Source organism: Limulus polyphemus, unplaced genomic scaffold (genome assembly GCF_000517525.1).
Source record: "Limulus polyphemus unplaced genomic scaffold, Limulus_polyphemus-2.1.2 Scaffold5853, whole genome shotgun sequence".
In the NCBI taxonomy this organism is placed as follows: Eukaryota; Metazoa; Arthropoda; class Merostomata; order Xiphosura; family Limulidae; genus Limulus; species Limulus polyphemus.
The window spans coordinates 766-18,985 of record NW_013671463.1 but is presented as its reverse complement, the minus strand read 5'-3'; the positions used below and the strand labels follow the sequence as shown (position 1 = coordinate 18,985).

The window sequence follows — 18,220 nt, the reverse complement described above, 5'->3', positions numbered from 1 at the left end:
GTGAATTGAATACATTAAAGGATGATTTACTATCTTTTACACAAGGAGGATATATTAGCCATCGATCTAATCAGCCTCGGACAATGGGAAACCCCTTCCATACCCCACAGCTAAACCCTAATGCAGTCATCTTCAGTCCTCTTAAAAGTCACAGAGAAGTTTGAGGAACTTTGCTGGGACTGTAACAAAAGAGCTCAATGCTGGGAACTTCAACATAGGGAAGATGGCACAGCAGGAAAGGCTGCTACCCAGAAAGGTTGTTGGAACTGTGGAGAGCAAGGATATATGAGGAGCCAGTGTAAGAAGAATACTACCAATAAGTCAGCTTTGGGAAACCAGTAGTGGTTGGTGCTGAGGAACGCCCACCAACCCCAGTTGTGAAAGTCCCAACAGCTAAGTGTAAAATGGCAAGTACACATAGTGTCTACGTGACAGGAAAGCTGGATGGTCAAAAGTGCAACTTTGTCATAGATTCTGCATCTCAGCAAACCCTTGTGAGTATCAAGATGCTGGATCACAAAGGAGTACCAGAAGCCATAGAGAAGCTCTGTGGTGTGACAGGACATTATGCAAGGTTGTGGGGACCAGTGTGGGTAACTATTGAGCTCATAGGCATGAAGGTCAGACACAAAGTATACTTGGCTGATATTGAAGACACATGCATACTAGGGTTGGACTACTTACTACTGAGGAAGTGTGTAATTAATTTTGATAAAATGACGTTTGGAAACAACAAAGGCCAAATTCTGGTAAGTATCAAAAGAGAGGTTGAATTAACCAGGTGCCATCAAGCTGAAGTCAAAGTGACTGAAAGAGTTGATAATGGTGAAGTGGAACCAAATTTAGATATCAAAGCAGAACAGGAGAAAGACCAAGACTTGAAGCCAATAATTGATTTTCTAAAAGCAAGTGTTTTGCACCCTGCTTGGGAGAAGGTGTCTAGCTTAAGCCCTGTGATAAAGAACTATTGGGCACAATGGGACCAGTTGAAGCTTGAAGATGGTATTCTTCTCCGGTGATGGGAGAATGCAGATGGGAAAGTGACGACCTGGCAAACAGTTATACCAGGAAAGGTACGGGAAGTTGTGCTGCGTCAATCCCATGATAGTTTAACAGGAGGGCATCTTGGAGTTAAGAAGACATTGAGTCACCTATGGCAAACATTTTACTGAATAGGTATGAGGCAAGATGTGGAAGAATGGTGCAGGACCTGCAGTACATGGTGTGCTAATAGGGGACCCAAGCATAAGGGACATGTTCCAATGAAGCCATATCAAGTTGGCACACCAATGGAAAAAGTAGCTGTTGACAATGGTGGTCCATTGCCCCAAACTCGTCCTGGAAACAGGTACATTTGTGTGGTGATGGATTATTTCACTAAGTGGCCTGAGGCATATGCAATACCAACTCAGGAAGCTACAACTGTAGCTTTGGCTATTAGTGATTTCTTCTTCAGGTTTGGTATGCCATACGAACTGCATTTGGATCAAGGCTGTAACTCTGAATCAGCTGTGTTCCATGAATGTTGCAAGCTCTTTGGCATACGAAAGACCAGAACAATGCCACTTCACCCACAGTCTGATGGGATGGTAGAAAAATACAACTGGACACAGAATTGGCAAAGTTTTGTAATAGCTGCCAAGATGACTGGGATGTCTTACTCCCTCCACTGTTGATGGCTTATAGAACAGCAGAGCATGAAACCACTGAATACACTCCAGCAAAGTTGATGTTTGGTCGAGAACTTTGGTTACCAGTGGATCTGTTAACAGGACGCCCACCTTATAAAGAGTTGCCTGAAAATGTGTCAGAATTCGTGAAAGTGTTATTGGAAAGGATGAATAATATTCACCATCAAGTGCTTTCAAACATGAAAACGTCTGCTGATTCTATTAAGTTATGTTATGATAAGAGATCTACTGAAGACAACTTTGTACCAGGAGACAATGTGTGGTTGTATAATCCCAGGAAGACCAAAGGGAAGTCTCTTAAGTTGACTTCTACATGGAAAGGCGTGACTTTCCGAATAAAATGTGGTCGGCGAGGCAAGTCAAAGGTGGTGCATGCTAACAGGCTTTGGCATTATCACGGTCCATGACATTTCAGTTGGAACGAAACAAACGATGCTGCGGAAGACGTGTCACCTGAAAAAGCCACTGTCGAAGAAAAAATTCTACCCGGTTTTGAGAAGGGAAACAGTGAAGCCCTTTATGAGGTTACTTCTACTGATGTGACTATTACCAATAATGGGACAATTCCCGATGGAGCAGATGAACCTCACGTGAAACAGAAGCCAACGAGATGGAGACCAGTACAGAAGAAGATACGCCCCATAAAATTAAGAGACTGTTGAATTTTAATTTAGTGTTTGTAAATTCTGTACATTTAATTAAGTTATTGTTAATCATCTATTGGTTTAGTTCAAGTGGCTATTGTTCGGAACGAACAATAATAAGGAAGGGGCAGTATTACGACAACGGAAGTCACGTGACGCTGGTAACACGTAATTAGTATCTAGAAGGTTCCTGAAGGCTCGAGACGCCCTTTATTTTGTATATATAAGACTGGCAAATAAAGCGGCGAAGAATATAGTTGCAGATAGAGAGATTGAAGATATAGACACGGATAATCGAGTCAAGCGGGCACCGTAAGTAAAGTGCGTGAATCGTTGGGAATTATAGCGTGTGTTTAAGTAAAAGGACTGTGGAAATTAAGTGTATTGCAAAGTTGAATTGAGAAAGAATAAACTAGTTTTATTTAAGAAAGGACTTGTATCGCAGAAGTTTTTCGGAAAGAATTTCTACGAAAAATTAACAAACGACCAGAGGCGTAACAGGAAACATTGGTAGGTTTATGTACGATGCAGAGATGGGAGTCGAAAATTTAGGCTTACTTATTAAACTTGATCAATATTTAAAAAATAGTTTCAATAGTAATGTGCCCTAAAGTCATAATGTTTCAAGTCCATGCTGTAACCAGCATGACGTCACTGTTGGCTACTCACTTTTTAACATAATCTATTGGTACAAGTTATTTTTAGAATAAATTTAAAACATATGAAGAAGATTGTGTTAGAAATAGGTGTTTTCTCTGAAGAAAAGGTGGAGCGAAAATCATAAATATTTGTTCCAAGCATTTAGGAATATGGAAAAAAATCCTTATAAAGTGGCGGTACGGAAAACAAAGAATAATATAGCTGCTAGTAGTTGTACCCCGTACCGCCGTATATCTACTTACTTTGAGCACTGTTTATTTTATTTATTCTATTGTCTAGAAGTTTTTTGCTTATTTGCATTAAATCTGTAAATATATGTTTTGTAATTCTTCTTTGGTGAGTGACTTGATAAGGAAAAGAATATAATAAGTTTATTATTTGATAACGACTACAGTTTAATTAATGGTAGATCCACAAGTTAACCAATGAACAGGAGTTCGTTTTTTATGTGTCCAATATTTTAATCATGATATATATCTATATATATATTTTTCTTTTTCTGAATAAGCAAACAGTATTTTAAAGTTTGCAGCAGACGACACAGGAATAAACAAAACAGCAACAAATACAGTTACAGCACAATTGAATAAGTTATTTTTTAAGCTCGATAACAGTTGAACATTTTATAGGATTCAGTTAATAACCAATATTTTAACATGGAAGACATGAAATATATGATGGAGTTATTTATTTCTCTAGTAAGTGTTCTTGTTACCAATCGAGCTTAATTTAAAAAATAATTTAATATTAATAAGAAAGTTGAGAATTATAAAACATAACCAAAAAAGTGTGGTAGTTGAAGTTTAAATATGTTGAATGTTAGAATACACTTTCTTTTCAGGTAAATATAATTGAAGAACTTATTGTGGTACATTTCAAGATGAGTTATGAATACTGCTCTAAAACTGGGAACGAATGTCAGCTTAGCGTAGAAATGATTAAAACGGATTCCGACAGTAAAATACAATTATATAGGCCTACTTCCAGAAACTTTCAGCTAAGAGGTAATAAGACAACGTGCCAGTAAGGCAAAAACACTACAAAAATTCTTGTCATTAGACAGTAATATATGTTAAAAAGTATGGTTAGCTAAGACATGTTTGAAGTAAGCAAACTTACTTTGATTTTATTTCAGTTTCCGTTAACAGCGAGTGGACCAGGAAAATAAACAACAACATACTTAAGACCAGTAAGTGCATGTTATATGTATTAGCATATAGACTTAAACAAAGAATTTTTAACTTTCTAAAACTTGGTAATTTTGTTTTTTGTTACAAAACCACTTTTTGATTTTTAAACTGAAATAAAATGTAACAAATAATTATAACTAACTCTGTTCTGCTCAAGGTACTTTTTAATTTTATCTCATTTGAAAGAAAGACCTTATACTTATAATGATTTAAGTTATAGAAACATAATTTTTGAATAACCTCAGTAATTTAAATGAATGTTCATCATTGAGCGAATTGATTTGTTTTGTAATTGATATATTTTTGTATGTAATAAACATCTTATATTGTTAATCCATGTTTTAAAGTTTTTGAATTTTTCTTAAGCTTAAAGAAACTTAACAGGTGTTTAAAATTTTAATTCTTTCAGTAATTTCTCAAATATTCTCAGAAAAAGAATTAATACCAATAGGAAAATCATGCATTACAATTACGAGAGTAAATCCACAAAATCCGTTTGAAGCTTTTTGCCATCGAGTTATAGAATTAAATCCTTCAAATAACATTGAATTTGATACATTAGTTATGTCATCAGGATCATTCATTGAGAATACTACATGCATGATCTGGGCTGTACAGGTATGTTAATATTTACACCCTATATACAGGTGCATGCTTTTTTTGGGTCATAGCAAACTTTAAAGGAAAAAAATAATAACACAAAAAAAATCGTATAATATATATCAGGCAAATGTTTAACTTTTTTGTTATTATAAATTGATAAAAAAATATTTTCATGAAAGTTTTTTAATAATTAATTAAAGTTTTGTTGAAAAAAACTACCAGTTTCACCTTAGTATTCTTGATTAAGGGCACTTGGATCATTTTATCTTATTACTTTATAATATCATAAATAACTTGAATTAACAGTGCTTGTTAAGTAAATTAAAAAAAAATTAATATCTTAATTCCAAAATTTTCTATCATATTTACAAGAATGGTTAAAGAAATATGTTAACAATATTTGTATCCATAAAAAATAATTGGTGTGAAATATCTTTTTTTTTTGTAAGTTACATGTAAGATGTTAAACCTTTATAATGGTTCTGTATGAACTCCAAAAAGTGTAAAGATGTTTTGGTCAGGTTCATATTGTATTCTTCGTGAGTATGCTTAAATGTTATAAGATTAACAAAATATATAATTGGTATACTTATGTTGTTCAGTGAAGAACCAGAAAATCTCAAGAAATACAAAAAGAAACAGAGTTAAAGCTGATATTCTGACAATAGAAGTCTTAACTTTATTGTTCATTATAGTTTAACTCACTGTCAAAATATTTACTGAAATTTAGAATATGAATATTCTTTGCTACTTATTTAATTTGAAAATGTTCTCTAAATTAAACCTGTTTATAAATACGAATAATTTACTGATGTATCTGCATGCATGTCATGAATTTTTAAAGTTCCTTTTAGGAAAGTTAATAAAAAAATTAATGGTAACAACATTGTTTAGTACAAAAAACAGCTAACTCAAATATTACATAAACATCATTTTAAACTGTGGGTGTTTTTGCTATTTAAGATAAATATTTCAATCGAAGCCTTGCTAAGACTGGAGGAATACTTTCAGAGTTATCTGGGATATTTGCAAATTTTCCATCCCATGGTAAGTGGAAATGTAAAAGATTTTAGCACTTAAAATATGGCAAAGATAATTTAAAAGTTTTGAACTAACATGTTATCATAGCTTTCTGTTTGGAGAATGTCTAGTGTATTTAGGTAACATTTAATAGATAAATCTAATATTTTCACTTGTATTTGCATGGTTGTCAATCGTTACTTAGTATTTTTATGCATGTATAATTTCATTTGAAACAATTCTTAGTATGTTAAACATTTATCATTAGATGACCTTCACTCTGAAGAAATTCTTTGATTCCCAAGATGTTTCTTTTCGGTAATTTTTTTCATAATATATTAATATCTTTGAAACTTAACTTTAGTATTAATTTCAAATTCATATTTTACTCTTATATCAGTTAATATCAAATAACTAATCCAAATTAATGGATAAAAGTAAGATGTTCCCTTTGATATTTGTATTTAACCATCAAAAACTCGTAAAAAAAACAACATTTGTTTCATTTTTTTCCTATTAATATTTGAGATATGCTAACATAAAGAGAGTTTGAGTCAAATATGGCATCTTTTGCATTTGACAAATTGAAAACTTGTCTTTTTCTATCATATTGAAATATTTATATTACTATTAATTATTTTTAAGATATATAATGTAAAATTTAAGCAGGATAAGTAATACCACTGAAAGGGTAAATAATTTATTTAATGAATGTTTTCATTCCATCTTCAACTATTTTTGTCTCAAGGATTAAAAATATGAGAAACCAAGGAAATAATTGGAAATATTACAATGTTTATACACAATTCAAAATAACTATGAAGTAAACTAAAACAAGTTTAGTTTCACAGAATTACAACAGTTAGGAGACTTTTTCATGTCTATGCAGCCTGTATAGCATTTGAAAATCAGATAAATACATTTTATGATTAATGACTTGATTATGTGTATGAATGGCTGGTGTAAATGGGGATGGTAATTTTTGGCTGGTATGAGTGAACTTTTTACATGTTCATGGGTAATGTAGACTTAGGAATTTCACCAAGAACTGGCCAAAATATTTCACTATCTGACTTTCATATTCTAATTACAGGCTGCATTGACATGGAATTGCACACAAAAGACAGACTTCTAATGAAACAGAATTTTCAAAATTAAATAACTTTTGTACTTCAAGATATTCATTAAACTTGTTTTGAATCATTTCTGTGGTAGTTCTGTTCTCACCATATGAATCAAATATAGTTAAAATTGTAATTAAAATTCAAAAAAAAATGTACATTATTAATGATAAACTGTTTAGTTGAGAATAAACTATAATGAAATTGTAATAGTTAACAGACTAATTCTCTTAAGCTTTTCCAGTAAATCTTAAATATTTAAACTTATGTTTTATATTTGACAGGATTGGCAGCAATCTTTCAAGTGGTGGCAGAAAAATAATTCTTCCAAGTATGATTTATAATAAAGGGTAAGGAAAGGAAACTAGTTTAGCTATACAGATAATATTTTGATTACTAATAATTAGTAAAAACAACGTTTTTATAATGAATGTACTGGTCTGAACCTCTGAACAATGGTTGAAATCAATTCAACCATTTTTCCCTTTTAGTTCGTTCAGTTTTTCCAAAATTCATTGAGCTAATTATTTTACTTATCAAAATTTTTTCACTGATTACTTTCTCCTTATACAGGTTACCAATCAACACCAAAGATCTTTTCTTTCTGCTTGGTACATCAGCAACTCTTAAACCTATTAATATATCTGCTGATGAATTTCTGCCCCTAATTGTACAGACATATATTGTTGGATGTCCAAAAACATCTCCTAGTGATGAATGTGCTTCAACTGTTACAATATCCTTTGGATAAGTAGTTCAATATAACTAAAAAAGAAACTAGGAACATAATCTATTTTTTTATAGACGTAAAATTAGCATATATATTTTGTGGCGAACAGTATTGTTTAAAGTTTGTAATACTTATTGATTTAAAAAGTGTAATATATTTTTGAATGGTTTATGCACCTAAGTTTTAAACTAGCATATTGTGGAAAAATATTCTAAGGTACACCCTTTTGAGATTTTGTGAGTGATCTTGAATCAGTGTATTATGGAGAATCAAACCTCTAACATCTTTTCTATGTTATTGCATGCTCTTGTTTTAGTTTTGGGAAATATTGTGAAAAACATTTGTACCAACTATGACGTTTTTTTAATGACTTTCTTATATGTACAACAGTTCTGGTTAAGTACATGTATCCTGTTGTTATGTATTTGCTTGTTTGATAATTTCCGAGTAACTTCAGCGATACAAGTCCCTTCTTGATTAAAACTAGTTTATTCTTTCTCATTACAAACTTTGTAATACATTTAATTTCCACAGTAACTTTAAACTTAACAACCTTTATAACACACGCTATAAATCACAGTGATTCGCACACTTTACTTACGGTGCCTACTTTTCGCTTGATTCAATTATCTCTATCTTCAATCTATCTGCATATCTATCTATCGCTGGCTTATATACTAAAAAAGAGGGCGTCTAGCAAACACTGGGACATTTGCGAGGTTCCCCGATAAGTCATGATCCTTCTAGAAACTCCAGCACGCATGCTCTCAGCGTCGCGTGACTTCCGCTGTCATAACACTGTGTTGAGATTTCAAGTTTACTACAGATATAAATTTGTAAGTTTCTCACATTGAAAGACCCGTACCTCGGGCCAGATAGTAAAATGCAACATTATTAATTGATTAGAAGTACATAAGCCTAACTCAAGCATAAGTAGCACCAATACAGTAAATACTTTCTACCATATTGGAACTTACTAAAGCGTTGACTTGCAGTTTTAAGGTACTTGTCACTTGAAAGATTTTCTTAGTTGAAATCTAATTAAATGATTAATTTTTTTATATTGTGCATTGTATATCAACAGATTTGAGCAATATTAATAAAGGATTTTCATTTTATGTTGTGTTAGATTCTTAATTTTTCTATATTAGTTTTTTAGGACCAGACTTCTTCCCTATCTGGTCTATTCCTAAAGCACAAGATTTTCGAGACATTTTACACATGAGTGCTGATTGGGATGTATCCATGTCTAGTCCGTTTATAGGTTATGAAGGAAAGACAGATCTACATGGTAAATGTATCTTCAAGTTTGATTTGTTTAAATGTTCATTTAACAGTTACTTGATTCAGCATAGGTCTTGAACATTTGTTTAAGCTGAAATTCAAATACTTATATAATGAAAAGTTTTTTCCTAGAAGTTCTAATACATTCTCCATTAGACTAGCTTTTATCTTTCTGTTAATTATTATTTATAGAGCATCAAACACTACAACAGTTACATCTATTGGCCAAACTAGTATTACATTATTACAATGAAATATCAACAACTATCGAAATTGCAAGAAGCAACTTACAAAATAAATCTATTAAATGCTGGTGCACAATAATAAAATAATGACAACTTTATAATAACAAGGCATGCTGTTCAATAATGGTAATATTTAGATAGGAATTTAAAGTTTTCAGGAACATTTTATAAAATTATACTTTTATAAAAATAAACTCAAAACCAAAGATTTAAGTTTATCAATTTTACAACATATAGTTATTAATAAAGATCAACGAAGTAGACATACCAAAACCTGTTGTGACTTATTTTTCTGTTTATTACAAAGCTAAGATGATGAATATAGACATACCAAAACCTGTTGTGACTTGTTTTTCTGTTTATTACAAAGTAAAGATGATGAAGATAGACATACCAAAACCTGTTGTGACTTGTCTTTCTGTTTATTACAAAGTTAAGATGATGAATATAGACATACCAAAACCTGTTGTGACTTGTCTTTCTGTTTATTACAAAGTTAAGATGATGAACATAGACATACCAAAACCTGTTGTGACTTGTTTTTCTGTTTACAAAGCTAAGATGATGAATATAGACATACCAAAACCTGTTGTGACTTGTCTTTCTGTTTATTACAAAGTTAAGATGATGAACATAGACATACCAAAACCTGTTGTGACTTGTTTTTCTGTTTATTACAAAGTTAAGATGATGAATATAGACATACCAAAATCTGTTGTGACTTGTTTTTCTGTTTATTACAAAATTAAGATGATGAATACTTTTAAATAAGTTTCTGTAAACTATAAAATGTGATATTATACTTTTTGTAAATTGAAGTTACAATAGAATCCATACAGATGAGGGAGAGAAAAAAAATAGGTTTAGAAAGCTCTGTTAAGTAGATATTTAGGCAGTTTTGGTGATTTTCATGAAGCAAACTTTTTCTGCCAACTTCAATATGATAAATATTCAATACTGCTAGAGGATGGTATCTCATATGTATTAGTTACAAAATATTATTTTTGTTATGATAAATTTGGTATGTGAGGCCTCTAACTTTACCCTAATTCTTTCAGTGAAGTTCTTTCTTAACCATCCTCAAAATGTTATTGTTATGAAATAATTGAATAGATGTTAGTACTTTATTTTGAAATGATTGTATTTAAGCAGTAAAAATAGTATTTTACATCAATTACTAATAATTTACAATCTGTAAACCTTGCCAATTCCTAGTAACCTCTAATTAATTTTCAGTTATTGACAGATCTTATTATCTTTCACATTATTTCTAATGAGATATCTCAGTAGTTATTTTTCAGTAAACAGCAGCTGAAAATCTATAAATAATCTGAACTGGCTAATAAAACAACAAATTTGTTTTTTTTTGAAATATCAGAATAAAAAGTTATTTTAAAACTGACTTTATTTCTTGATGTCTTACTTGAGTTTGTTTCTCCATTTGTTGATATTTTTCTTGTTCAAGATACTAGAGAGATTAAATTTATAATGATAAAAATATTAAATTGTTGAAATAAATATCCAATATTTTATTTTGTCTGATGAATTCAAAAATTAAATGTATACATGGAATTCCAAATACTGTTTTTTTCAGTGAAATTACTACATTCTGTGATTGACAAACACATGTGAGGATAATGAAAGGGTTGGATAACCATTTTCAGATTTGTTTTGTTATTTGAGAAGTGATTAATTGAAAAAAAGAAAAATCTTTTTATGTTAAGCCATCAATTTTACACAAATGTAATACTTTTATATCGAAAAGTAAATTCAGTTTTTATGATAATTAATTGAAATAATGAAATATATTTTTTCATAAGATAAAAAGACAAGAAATTTGTTATAACAGTTCTGCCATTTTACAGTTTCTACAAGTCTGAAGTTTGTGCAGTCTAATGTTAGTGACAAAGATGAACTAATCGACATTTTGTTATTCATGAGGATTCGACCAGAAATTGATAAAAATAACGATGAAAGTAGATGTAGCAATGGGAAAAGTAAGTTTATTTTGGCTTTTTAGTCATAATATTACTATTGTTGGTTTCAAAAATTAGGAATTTATTTATGATAACATTTAAATAAAAATAATTATATATTTTCTTATTCAAAGAATATTATCGAGGGAAATGAATGTTAATTTATCTAGAAACAACACATATTCTCAGAAAGAACCTGTACAACATCATAACAGAAAATGCACCAGTTTTACAAGAACTCCTAATCCAGAATTTTAAAGCTGCATTGAAGCATGTTTGTGAGAGACTGCAGGTAAAAGCTGTGATATATAATTAACTGAAATGTTTTGTAACAGATTAGGAGTAGTTCAATAATATTATACTTGTCTTGATAGTTCATGTCTGGTATAATTATTTATATTCGTTGTTACTTTACTGCATCTGGACAACTGATTTAAATACCGTGACTACTAAATTTTGATTTAAACTAAAGTATTGGTTAGATTCAGCATGACTAGAGTTAAAGGTAGAGATACATTTTAAAAACGAATCCATGTTCCTCGAAAAAACCTCTTTGTGTTCCTTGGAAACATTGGTTATTGTTTACCAAAAATCATAGATAAGTTAGGCATTATACTGTATTTTCCTTATTATAAGTTGCACCTTTATATTAGTCGCAGGGCTGATTTTTAGGGATTTTTTAAAGTTTTTATACACACGTAAGTTGCATCTCTATATAGGTCGTACCTCTGCGATCTTAAAAAATTCATCTTTCTGCTGTATGACATGTATTTTTATTATTTGTTTATGCATACATTGTTATATTTAATGTTTTTGTTGTTTCACATAAATAAAATATATAAAAAACCATTATAATTTGTTTATGTGTGTTCCCTTTCCTTCGAAGTTTGATCATCCTCATTTGTGACATGATGAAGGTATTGGCTGTATCATGTCAGTTTTATATACCGGTATGTCGTTTTGTTTTATTTCTGTTGTGAAAATGGTGATGACTAAAGAAATTAATATGGACAATCACTGCACCATAGAAAATGTCATACATAAGTCACTCATAAAATTCTTTTGCAAAAAATAGCAACTTATACAAAGGAAAATATGGTAATAAATGTTTTTAATATGTTAACACATTGTGGACAGGTTATGAGTTTACTCGTGTTTTGTGCAGAGCATCTTTGTGTGCCACTTATTAAAATGTTGAGTTTGAAACGAGTCAGACGTGTTTTATTTAGTTCATAACTCAACTATATTTTTTATTATTTATTTGAAACTTCCAGAGTATGCACATCAAGACACTTGTTAAATTTTTGAAGTATGGTATCTTGTAAAATATTTTCTTATATGGAGTGGAACTGCACAAAACTTTGATGTGTATCACGTTACACTTCTTTTCCCATGAGTACTACGAACTCTGCAGGCTCTGGTAGGAAATTTATTTTTTCCTGTTGATGAAATGAACACAGGAATATGCTGCTTCATGTCACCAGATAGTCTTCCTGGGGGATCCGTATGTGGGGCTCTCCTTGTACCTTCAGATGATGGACAGGGTTTGTTCCTCTCTAGTTCCAGTGAGCCTTCTTTCTCTTTGTCAGTAATCCATTGTTTTGCCACAGAGAGGAGGAATTGCTTATATATTTTTTTTCTGTTGATTCAGGGCTTTGTAGATTATACATGAATTAAAAAGACCATAATTTATTAAATAAAATACTACCTTTTTTTGTCCATTTCACTGTTTCCTGAGAATGGTGTTGTATGAGAGGTACTGATTTGCAAGATCAACAACTTTCATGTGGGCATTGTATTGGAGAATACACTCTGTTTTTTATTTCTTCTCCAGTTTTTCTATTTTTATTTCCTGTGGTAGAAACAGATGAGCCATGGATGGTTGAAACCATTCTCACTTCTCTCTTGTTTTTCCATATGAAAAGGAGAACATCACCTTTTCTATGGAAAGCTGTTTCACCTGTTTTCATTGTTGAAATTCCAGGCTTGGCGGCAACCATTTATTCACTCTGATTGTTCCGCAGACTCTTGTTTTATGTTCTAGGAACAGTTTTGCAATGGAAGTATTGTTGTAATAATTGTCCTGATATACATGATACCACAATCCAAGATTGGGAGCAAGAACTGAAAGATTAGTCTCCTCCAATTTCTTCCCCTCACCAGTATAAATCTCCATGTTGTAAATATAACCTGTGTCACTAACACACACCATTCTCACCAGCAGGCCATATTTTACAATTTTTGTAGGGTTGTATGTTTGGAATCTTAGACGTTCTCTCCATGGAATCATGCCCTCATCCAATGACAACTATTGCCTTAGTTTGTATAATGTCCTAAATTTATTGGGGAAATAATCCAGTACCAGTTAAATTTTAAAGAACCTGCTTGATAACTCATTCATTTTCTTATTATCATTGAAATACCAAAATGTCCAAATTTGCTCAAATTTGTTTCGGCTCATTGTCTGCGAAAATACTGGGCTAATCAAAAGAGGATCTGTTGACCAATAATCTTTCCAGTTATATTTCCTTGTCTGTCCCAATAGTAGAATATGGCCTAGGAATTTCCTCGTGTCTGTAGGTGTAACTTCAGACCATTGATGTCCTTTAGATGGCATTTTATGTTTCTCTGGAGTTTGATTATGGTAGATACACATTTCCTGACAGAACATTTCAAAAAAGTCATCACCAAACATTAGACTTGTCGCAGAAGCAATACTTTCAGGTTCAGATGGAGTTATAGTGGCCCCTGTATTTCCTTCAAACATTTTCAAGTTCGGTGGAATATCTATTTCTGACCAATTATCATTATCATAATGGGAAGACAAATCAATAACGGGAACATTTGTAGAATCATCATCATTTTTTGATTCAGAATCAGTTGAGAGTTCAACAACTTTGCATATCTTTGTAGGTTTAACAACATCATTGTAGCTAGAGTCACTGTCAGAATGATCCACAAACATGTCCACATCAGAATCTTCACCTTCACTTGGAAGATCTGACAAATTATCATCAAATAGTTCAGTAATTATCTCATCTTCACTCAACACTTTACATTTTCTGTGAGAAGCCATTTATAATAATATGGGTATTGTAAGCAAATAAAATCCGGAACAAAATAAAATACGTTCGACTCCTTTCGAATGCAACATTTTAATAAATGGCACACAAACATGCTCTGCACAAAACACGAGTAAACTGGTGACCCGTCCGCAACGTGTTAAAACATGCCTTTAAAATACTTAATAATGTCTATTAAAAGTAGGGTAATTCAAGTGTATAATTGTACATTTTGTTTTACTGTTCATTATAATCTAGAAACAAACAATAGTGGACCAAACGATTCAACAGACAGCATCTGCTTTAAGAAGCATTTTAAAGCACAGTACTAATGAAGCCTTTACTTTGAGATGCCAAAGATATATTGGTGTAAGTATAAAAAAAAAGTTATATAAGGAAAGATTTAATAATTTTTAAAATTTGTTTTATAATTTGAAACATCGGTGATTCCAGTAGTTTGTACATAGTAAGCCATACAACCTTTGTAACAGCCTTTTAGATATTTTCTGAACTTCCACAATCCAAATATTGTGTAACTTGTATTTTTTTAATAAAGATAACATTCAAAATATGTAAGTGATAATTGTAGATAATATGTCAGGACCTTAGCAAAGGTTAAAAGAAATTTATACTGGGTTGGTCCACCTGTTAATCAGAAGTGAACTGAGAGAAAAATAATGTATTGCATCTACTAAAGTTCCTACTGACTGCTTGCTGCTGACATGGAAATTAAAGAAAGGTTTATAGATAATCAACTACATAAGCTATTTTCAAAGTTCGTCACATTTTATATGTGCATCTGTCATAATGGATGTCATCAGTAAGCACTGAACAATTATATTTTCAAGAGTATTTATATTACTGAAGATTGTTTAAAGATACTGGCAAAATGCTGAGGAATAAGTGATTTTTGGAATATTAAGTAAAGTATCTATCTTGAGGAAAGATTAGTTCTATATGTGTATTGGTTACTAGCTGTTATATGTTATGACTTTCAAGTTGTGGTGATCTTACATTTTGTAATATAGCTTGAGGCATTTAACACGGTGATATATTTATTAACTGTCAGTGCAGCGCCACCTATGAGGTGGAGAAAGCCCTTGTGGTTCATCTACAGAAAATTGTATCAAAAATAATGGGACGGTTGCCGGAAGACCAAGAAAACAAAGCTGTTTCATTTTTGAATAACTCGGTACTACAGGTGACGGGTGATGTGGATGACGATGACGATTTCGTATTCCTGATGGTAATTTGTTTCATCCAACCTTATAAAATTACATAAATTTTATTTATTTAACAAAAGTTACAGTGGTTTACATCCAATTAGATTTCTGCCAATATGTCAGTTAATACTCTAGAATTTAGAAATAATCGTAGTCATATTAACTTTTAACTAGCTACTCATTTCTCATGTTTGATTTTTTTTGTACACATGTTTGTAATTAGTCACAAGGCTACACAACGGGCTATCTGTGCTCAGCCCATCATGAGTATCTAAACCCAGTTTCTAGCAGTGTAAGTCTGTAGACATACTACTATGCCACTGGGGGCATTTTTCATATGACTATGAGTTTTAAACTAATTGTACTGACGATTTTAAATGTATTTTCTAATATTGTAAATAGGATCTGAAACTTACTAGGAAGGGTGGATGTGAAATAAAAAATATATATACTAAAATATAAAATGGCATTAAGCTGTTTTGGTAAACTAAATTGCAATGCTTATGGTTACCAGATTTCTAGAGTACAAAACTGAAACCTTTTTTTCTTTGTACAGAGGGACAATGTAACAGCTCTGTTCATGATGTCAGAAAAACACGTAGGTTCAAGAAGCCTTGATACAAGTTAATTAAAAATATATATATACTAAAATATAAAATGGCATTACGCTGTTTTGGTAAACTAATTTGCAATGCTTATGGTTACCAGATTTCTAGAGCACAAAACTGAAACCTTTTTTCTTCATACAGAGTGACAATGTAACAGCTCTGTTCATGATGTCAGAAAAACACGTAGGTTCAAGAAGTCTTGATACAAGATGATTCTGAGTTTGCCCATGAAGAAGAAAAGCCCACCTTTCGAAAGTGCTAGGGTTATAGGGATTTTATCATACTGTAACAGCTCTGAAACAGTTTAAATTACAATAACACACTTTTTATGATTTGCTAAATAATCTGATGTTTATTACATCACGTTTATTTTTCAAGGTTGAGCAGGTCTTCAAAGTTGTACTCCCGTGGCTGCCCAGTGACAGATTAAGTAAAGAAAACATGTGATTTGTCTTTGTTAGGTGATTCTCCAAGTAACATTTAAAGGAATTGTATATAATGATAAACTGTGCATATTAAAGTCACATTTAGGTACAGAGAAACTGGGATAATTCAACACATACTGTGTTTGATCAGGAAAAAAAAAAAGGGCCAAAAACTGAGATGTGTGATAACCAGAGCAATGTTCTATTACTATTAGAACCATTTAAGACTTAGGAGTACTAATAATAGTAATTTCCTGTAGCAGGCTTAATGTCAGTTTTCTTTGAACTCACTTCCCACGATCCTATTAGATGATCCACACATCACAACAGTACCTATTATGCAAATTTTTAAAGTCAAAAAAATGGTAAAAAGTATTAAATAGTTGATTAAATAATACTTTATAAAGTAAACCACTCTCTGATCAATGCCAAATGATTAATTCTTGTTTAAAAATATATGAAATTCATTTTACTAACTCTTCAGGCAAACCATTTTTTTTAAGCCCACATATTATGTTAAATGGGAAGGTATAGTTTACTTACCTGGAGCTGGGAACAGCTATAATTTACTATTATAAGCAGTATGTATTGACTATATAACTGTGACTCTCTCCCTAATTTACTATTATAAGCAGTATGTATTGACTATATAACTGTAACTCTCTCCCTAATTTACTATTATAAACAGTATGTATTGACTATATAACTGTGACTCTCAACCTAATTTACTATTATAAGCAGTATGTATTGACTATATAACTGTGACTCTCTCCCTAATTTACTATTATAAGCCGTATGTATTGACTATATAACTGTGACTCTCTCCCTAATTTACTATTATAAACAGTATGTATTGACTATATAACTGTGACTCTCTCCCTAATTTACTATTATAAACAGTATGTATTGACTATATAACTGTAACTCTCTCCCTAATTTACTATTATAAACAGTATGTATTGACTATATAACTGTAATTTTCTCTCTAATTTACTAGTTCCACTTTCTAGACTTTGTAGTTTTCAAGCTGAACGTTTTTTGTTTTGTTTTTTCTATAAACAGGATCCCTGATATTTATAAGAATTTTTAATATATTTCAAGATCTATGTCAGGTTTTTGGCAATTTCCATTAAAATCGAAGCAGCATAAGCTAATTACATGGATGGGACAGACTAAAAATAAAACTGAGAATTATATCCTTGGAGTTTACATAAAAACGAAATTTACACTTGTGTCAGTGATATAAATGTTAGTGTTTACTTTAAAATTAGCCCCCCCCCCCCAGTGGCACAGCGGTATGTCTGCGGACTAACAACGCTAGAAACCGGGTTTCGATACCCGTGGTGTGCAGAGCACAGATAGCCCATTGTGTAGCTTTATGCTTAACTTCAAACAAACTTTAAAATTAAATAATTATAGACATTGTAACAAACTTGGCTAACGCTGACTCACTCGAACATAACCCCTAGTGGCTCAGCGATAAGTTTGAAGACTTATAACGCTAAAAACTCCTGGTGGCCACAACACAGATAACCCATTGTGTAGCTTTGCTTGTATTGTTCCATCTCTGTATGTTTGTTTGTTAATTCTTCTACGATACAAGTCCTTTCTTTATAAAACTTGTTTATTCTTCCTCAATACAACTTTGTAATGTACTTAATTTTCACAGTTATGCACACACTATAGTTCACAACAATTCACTCACTTTCTATTGCGCTTAGACTTAATTGTCTGTCCC

The 18,220-nt window shown here is 31.6% G+C and overlaps 1 protein-coding gene across 1 annotated transcript; it reads left to right on the top strand.

The window, feature by feature from the left end:
• Positions 1-3,506: 3,506 nt before the first annotated feature.
• LOC111089308 lies at positions 3,507-16,047 on the top strand (the record flags this gene model as incomplete). The annotated part of the gene is made up of 14 exons (XM_022401573.1): positions 3,507-3,693; positions 3,837-3,999; positions 4,131-4,184; positions 4,595-4,803; positions 5,752-5,835; positions 6,077-6,126; positions 7,214-7,279; positions 7,503-7,665; positions 8,806-8,950; positions 11,054-11,185; positions 11,335-11,456; positions 14,485-14,595; positions 15,296-15,472; positions 16,006-16,047. Coding segments are annotated over exons 1-14 (1,560 nt in total), but the record flags the coding sequence as incomplete, so codon positions are not given.
• Positions 16,048-18,220: the final 2,173 nt, after the last annotated feature.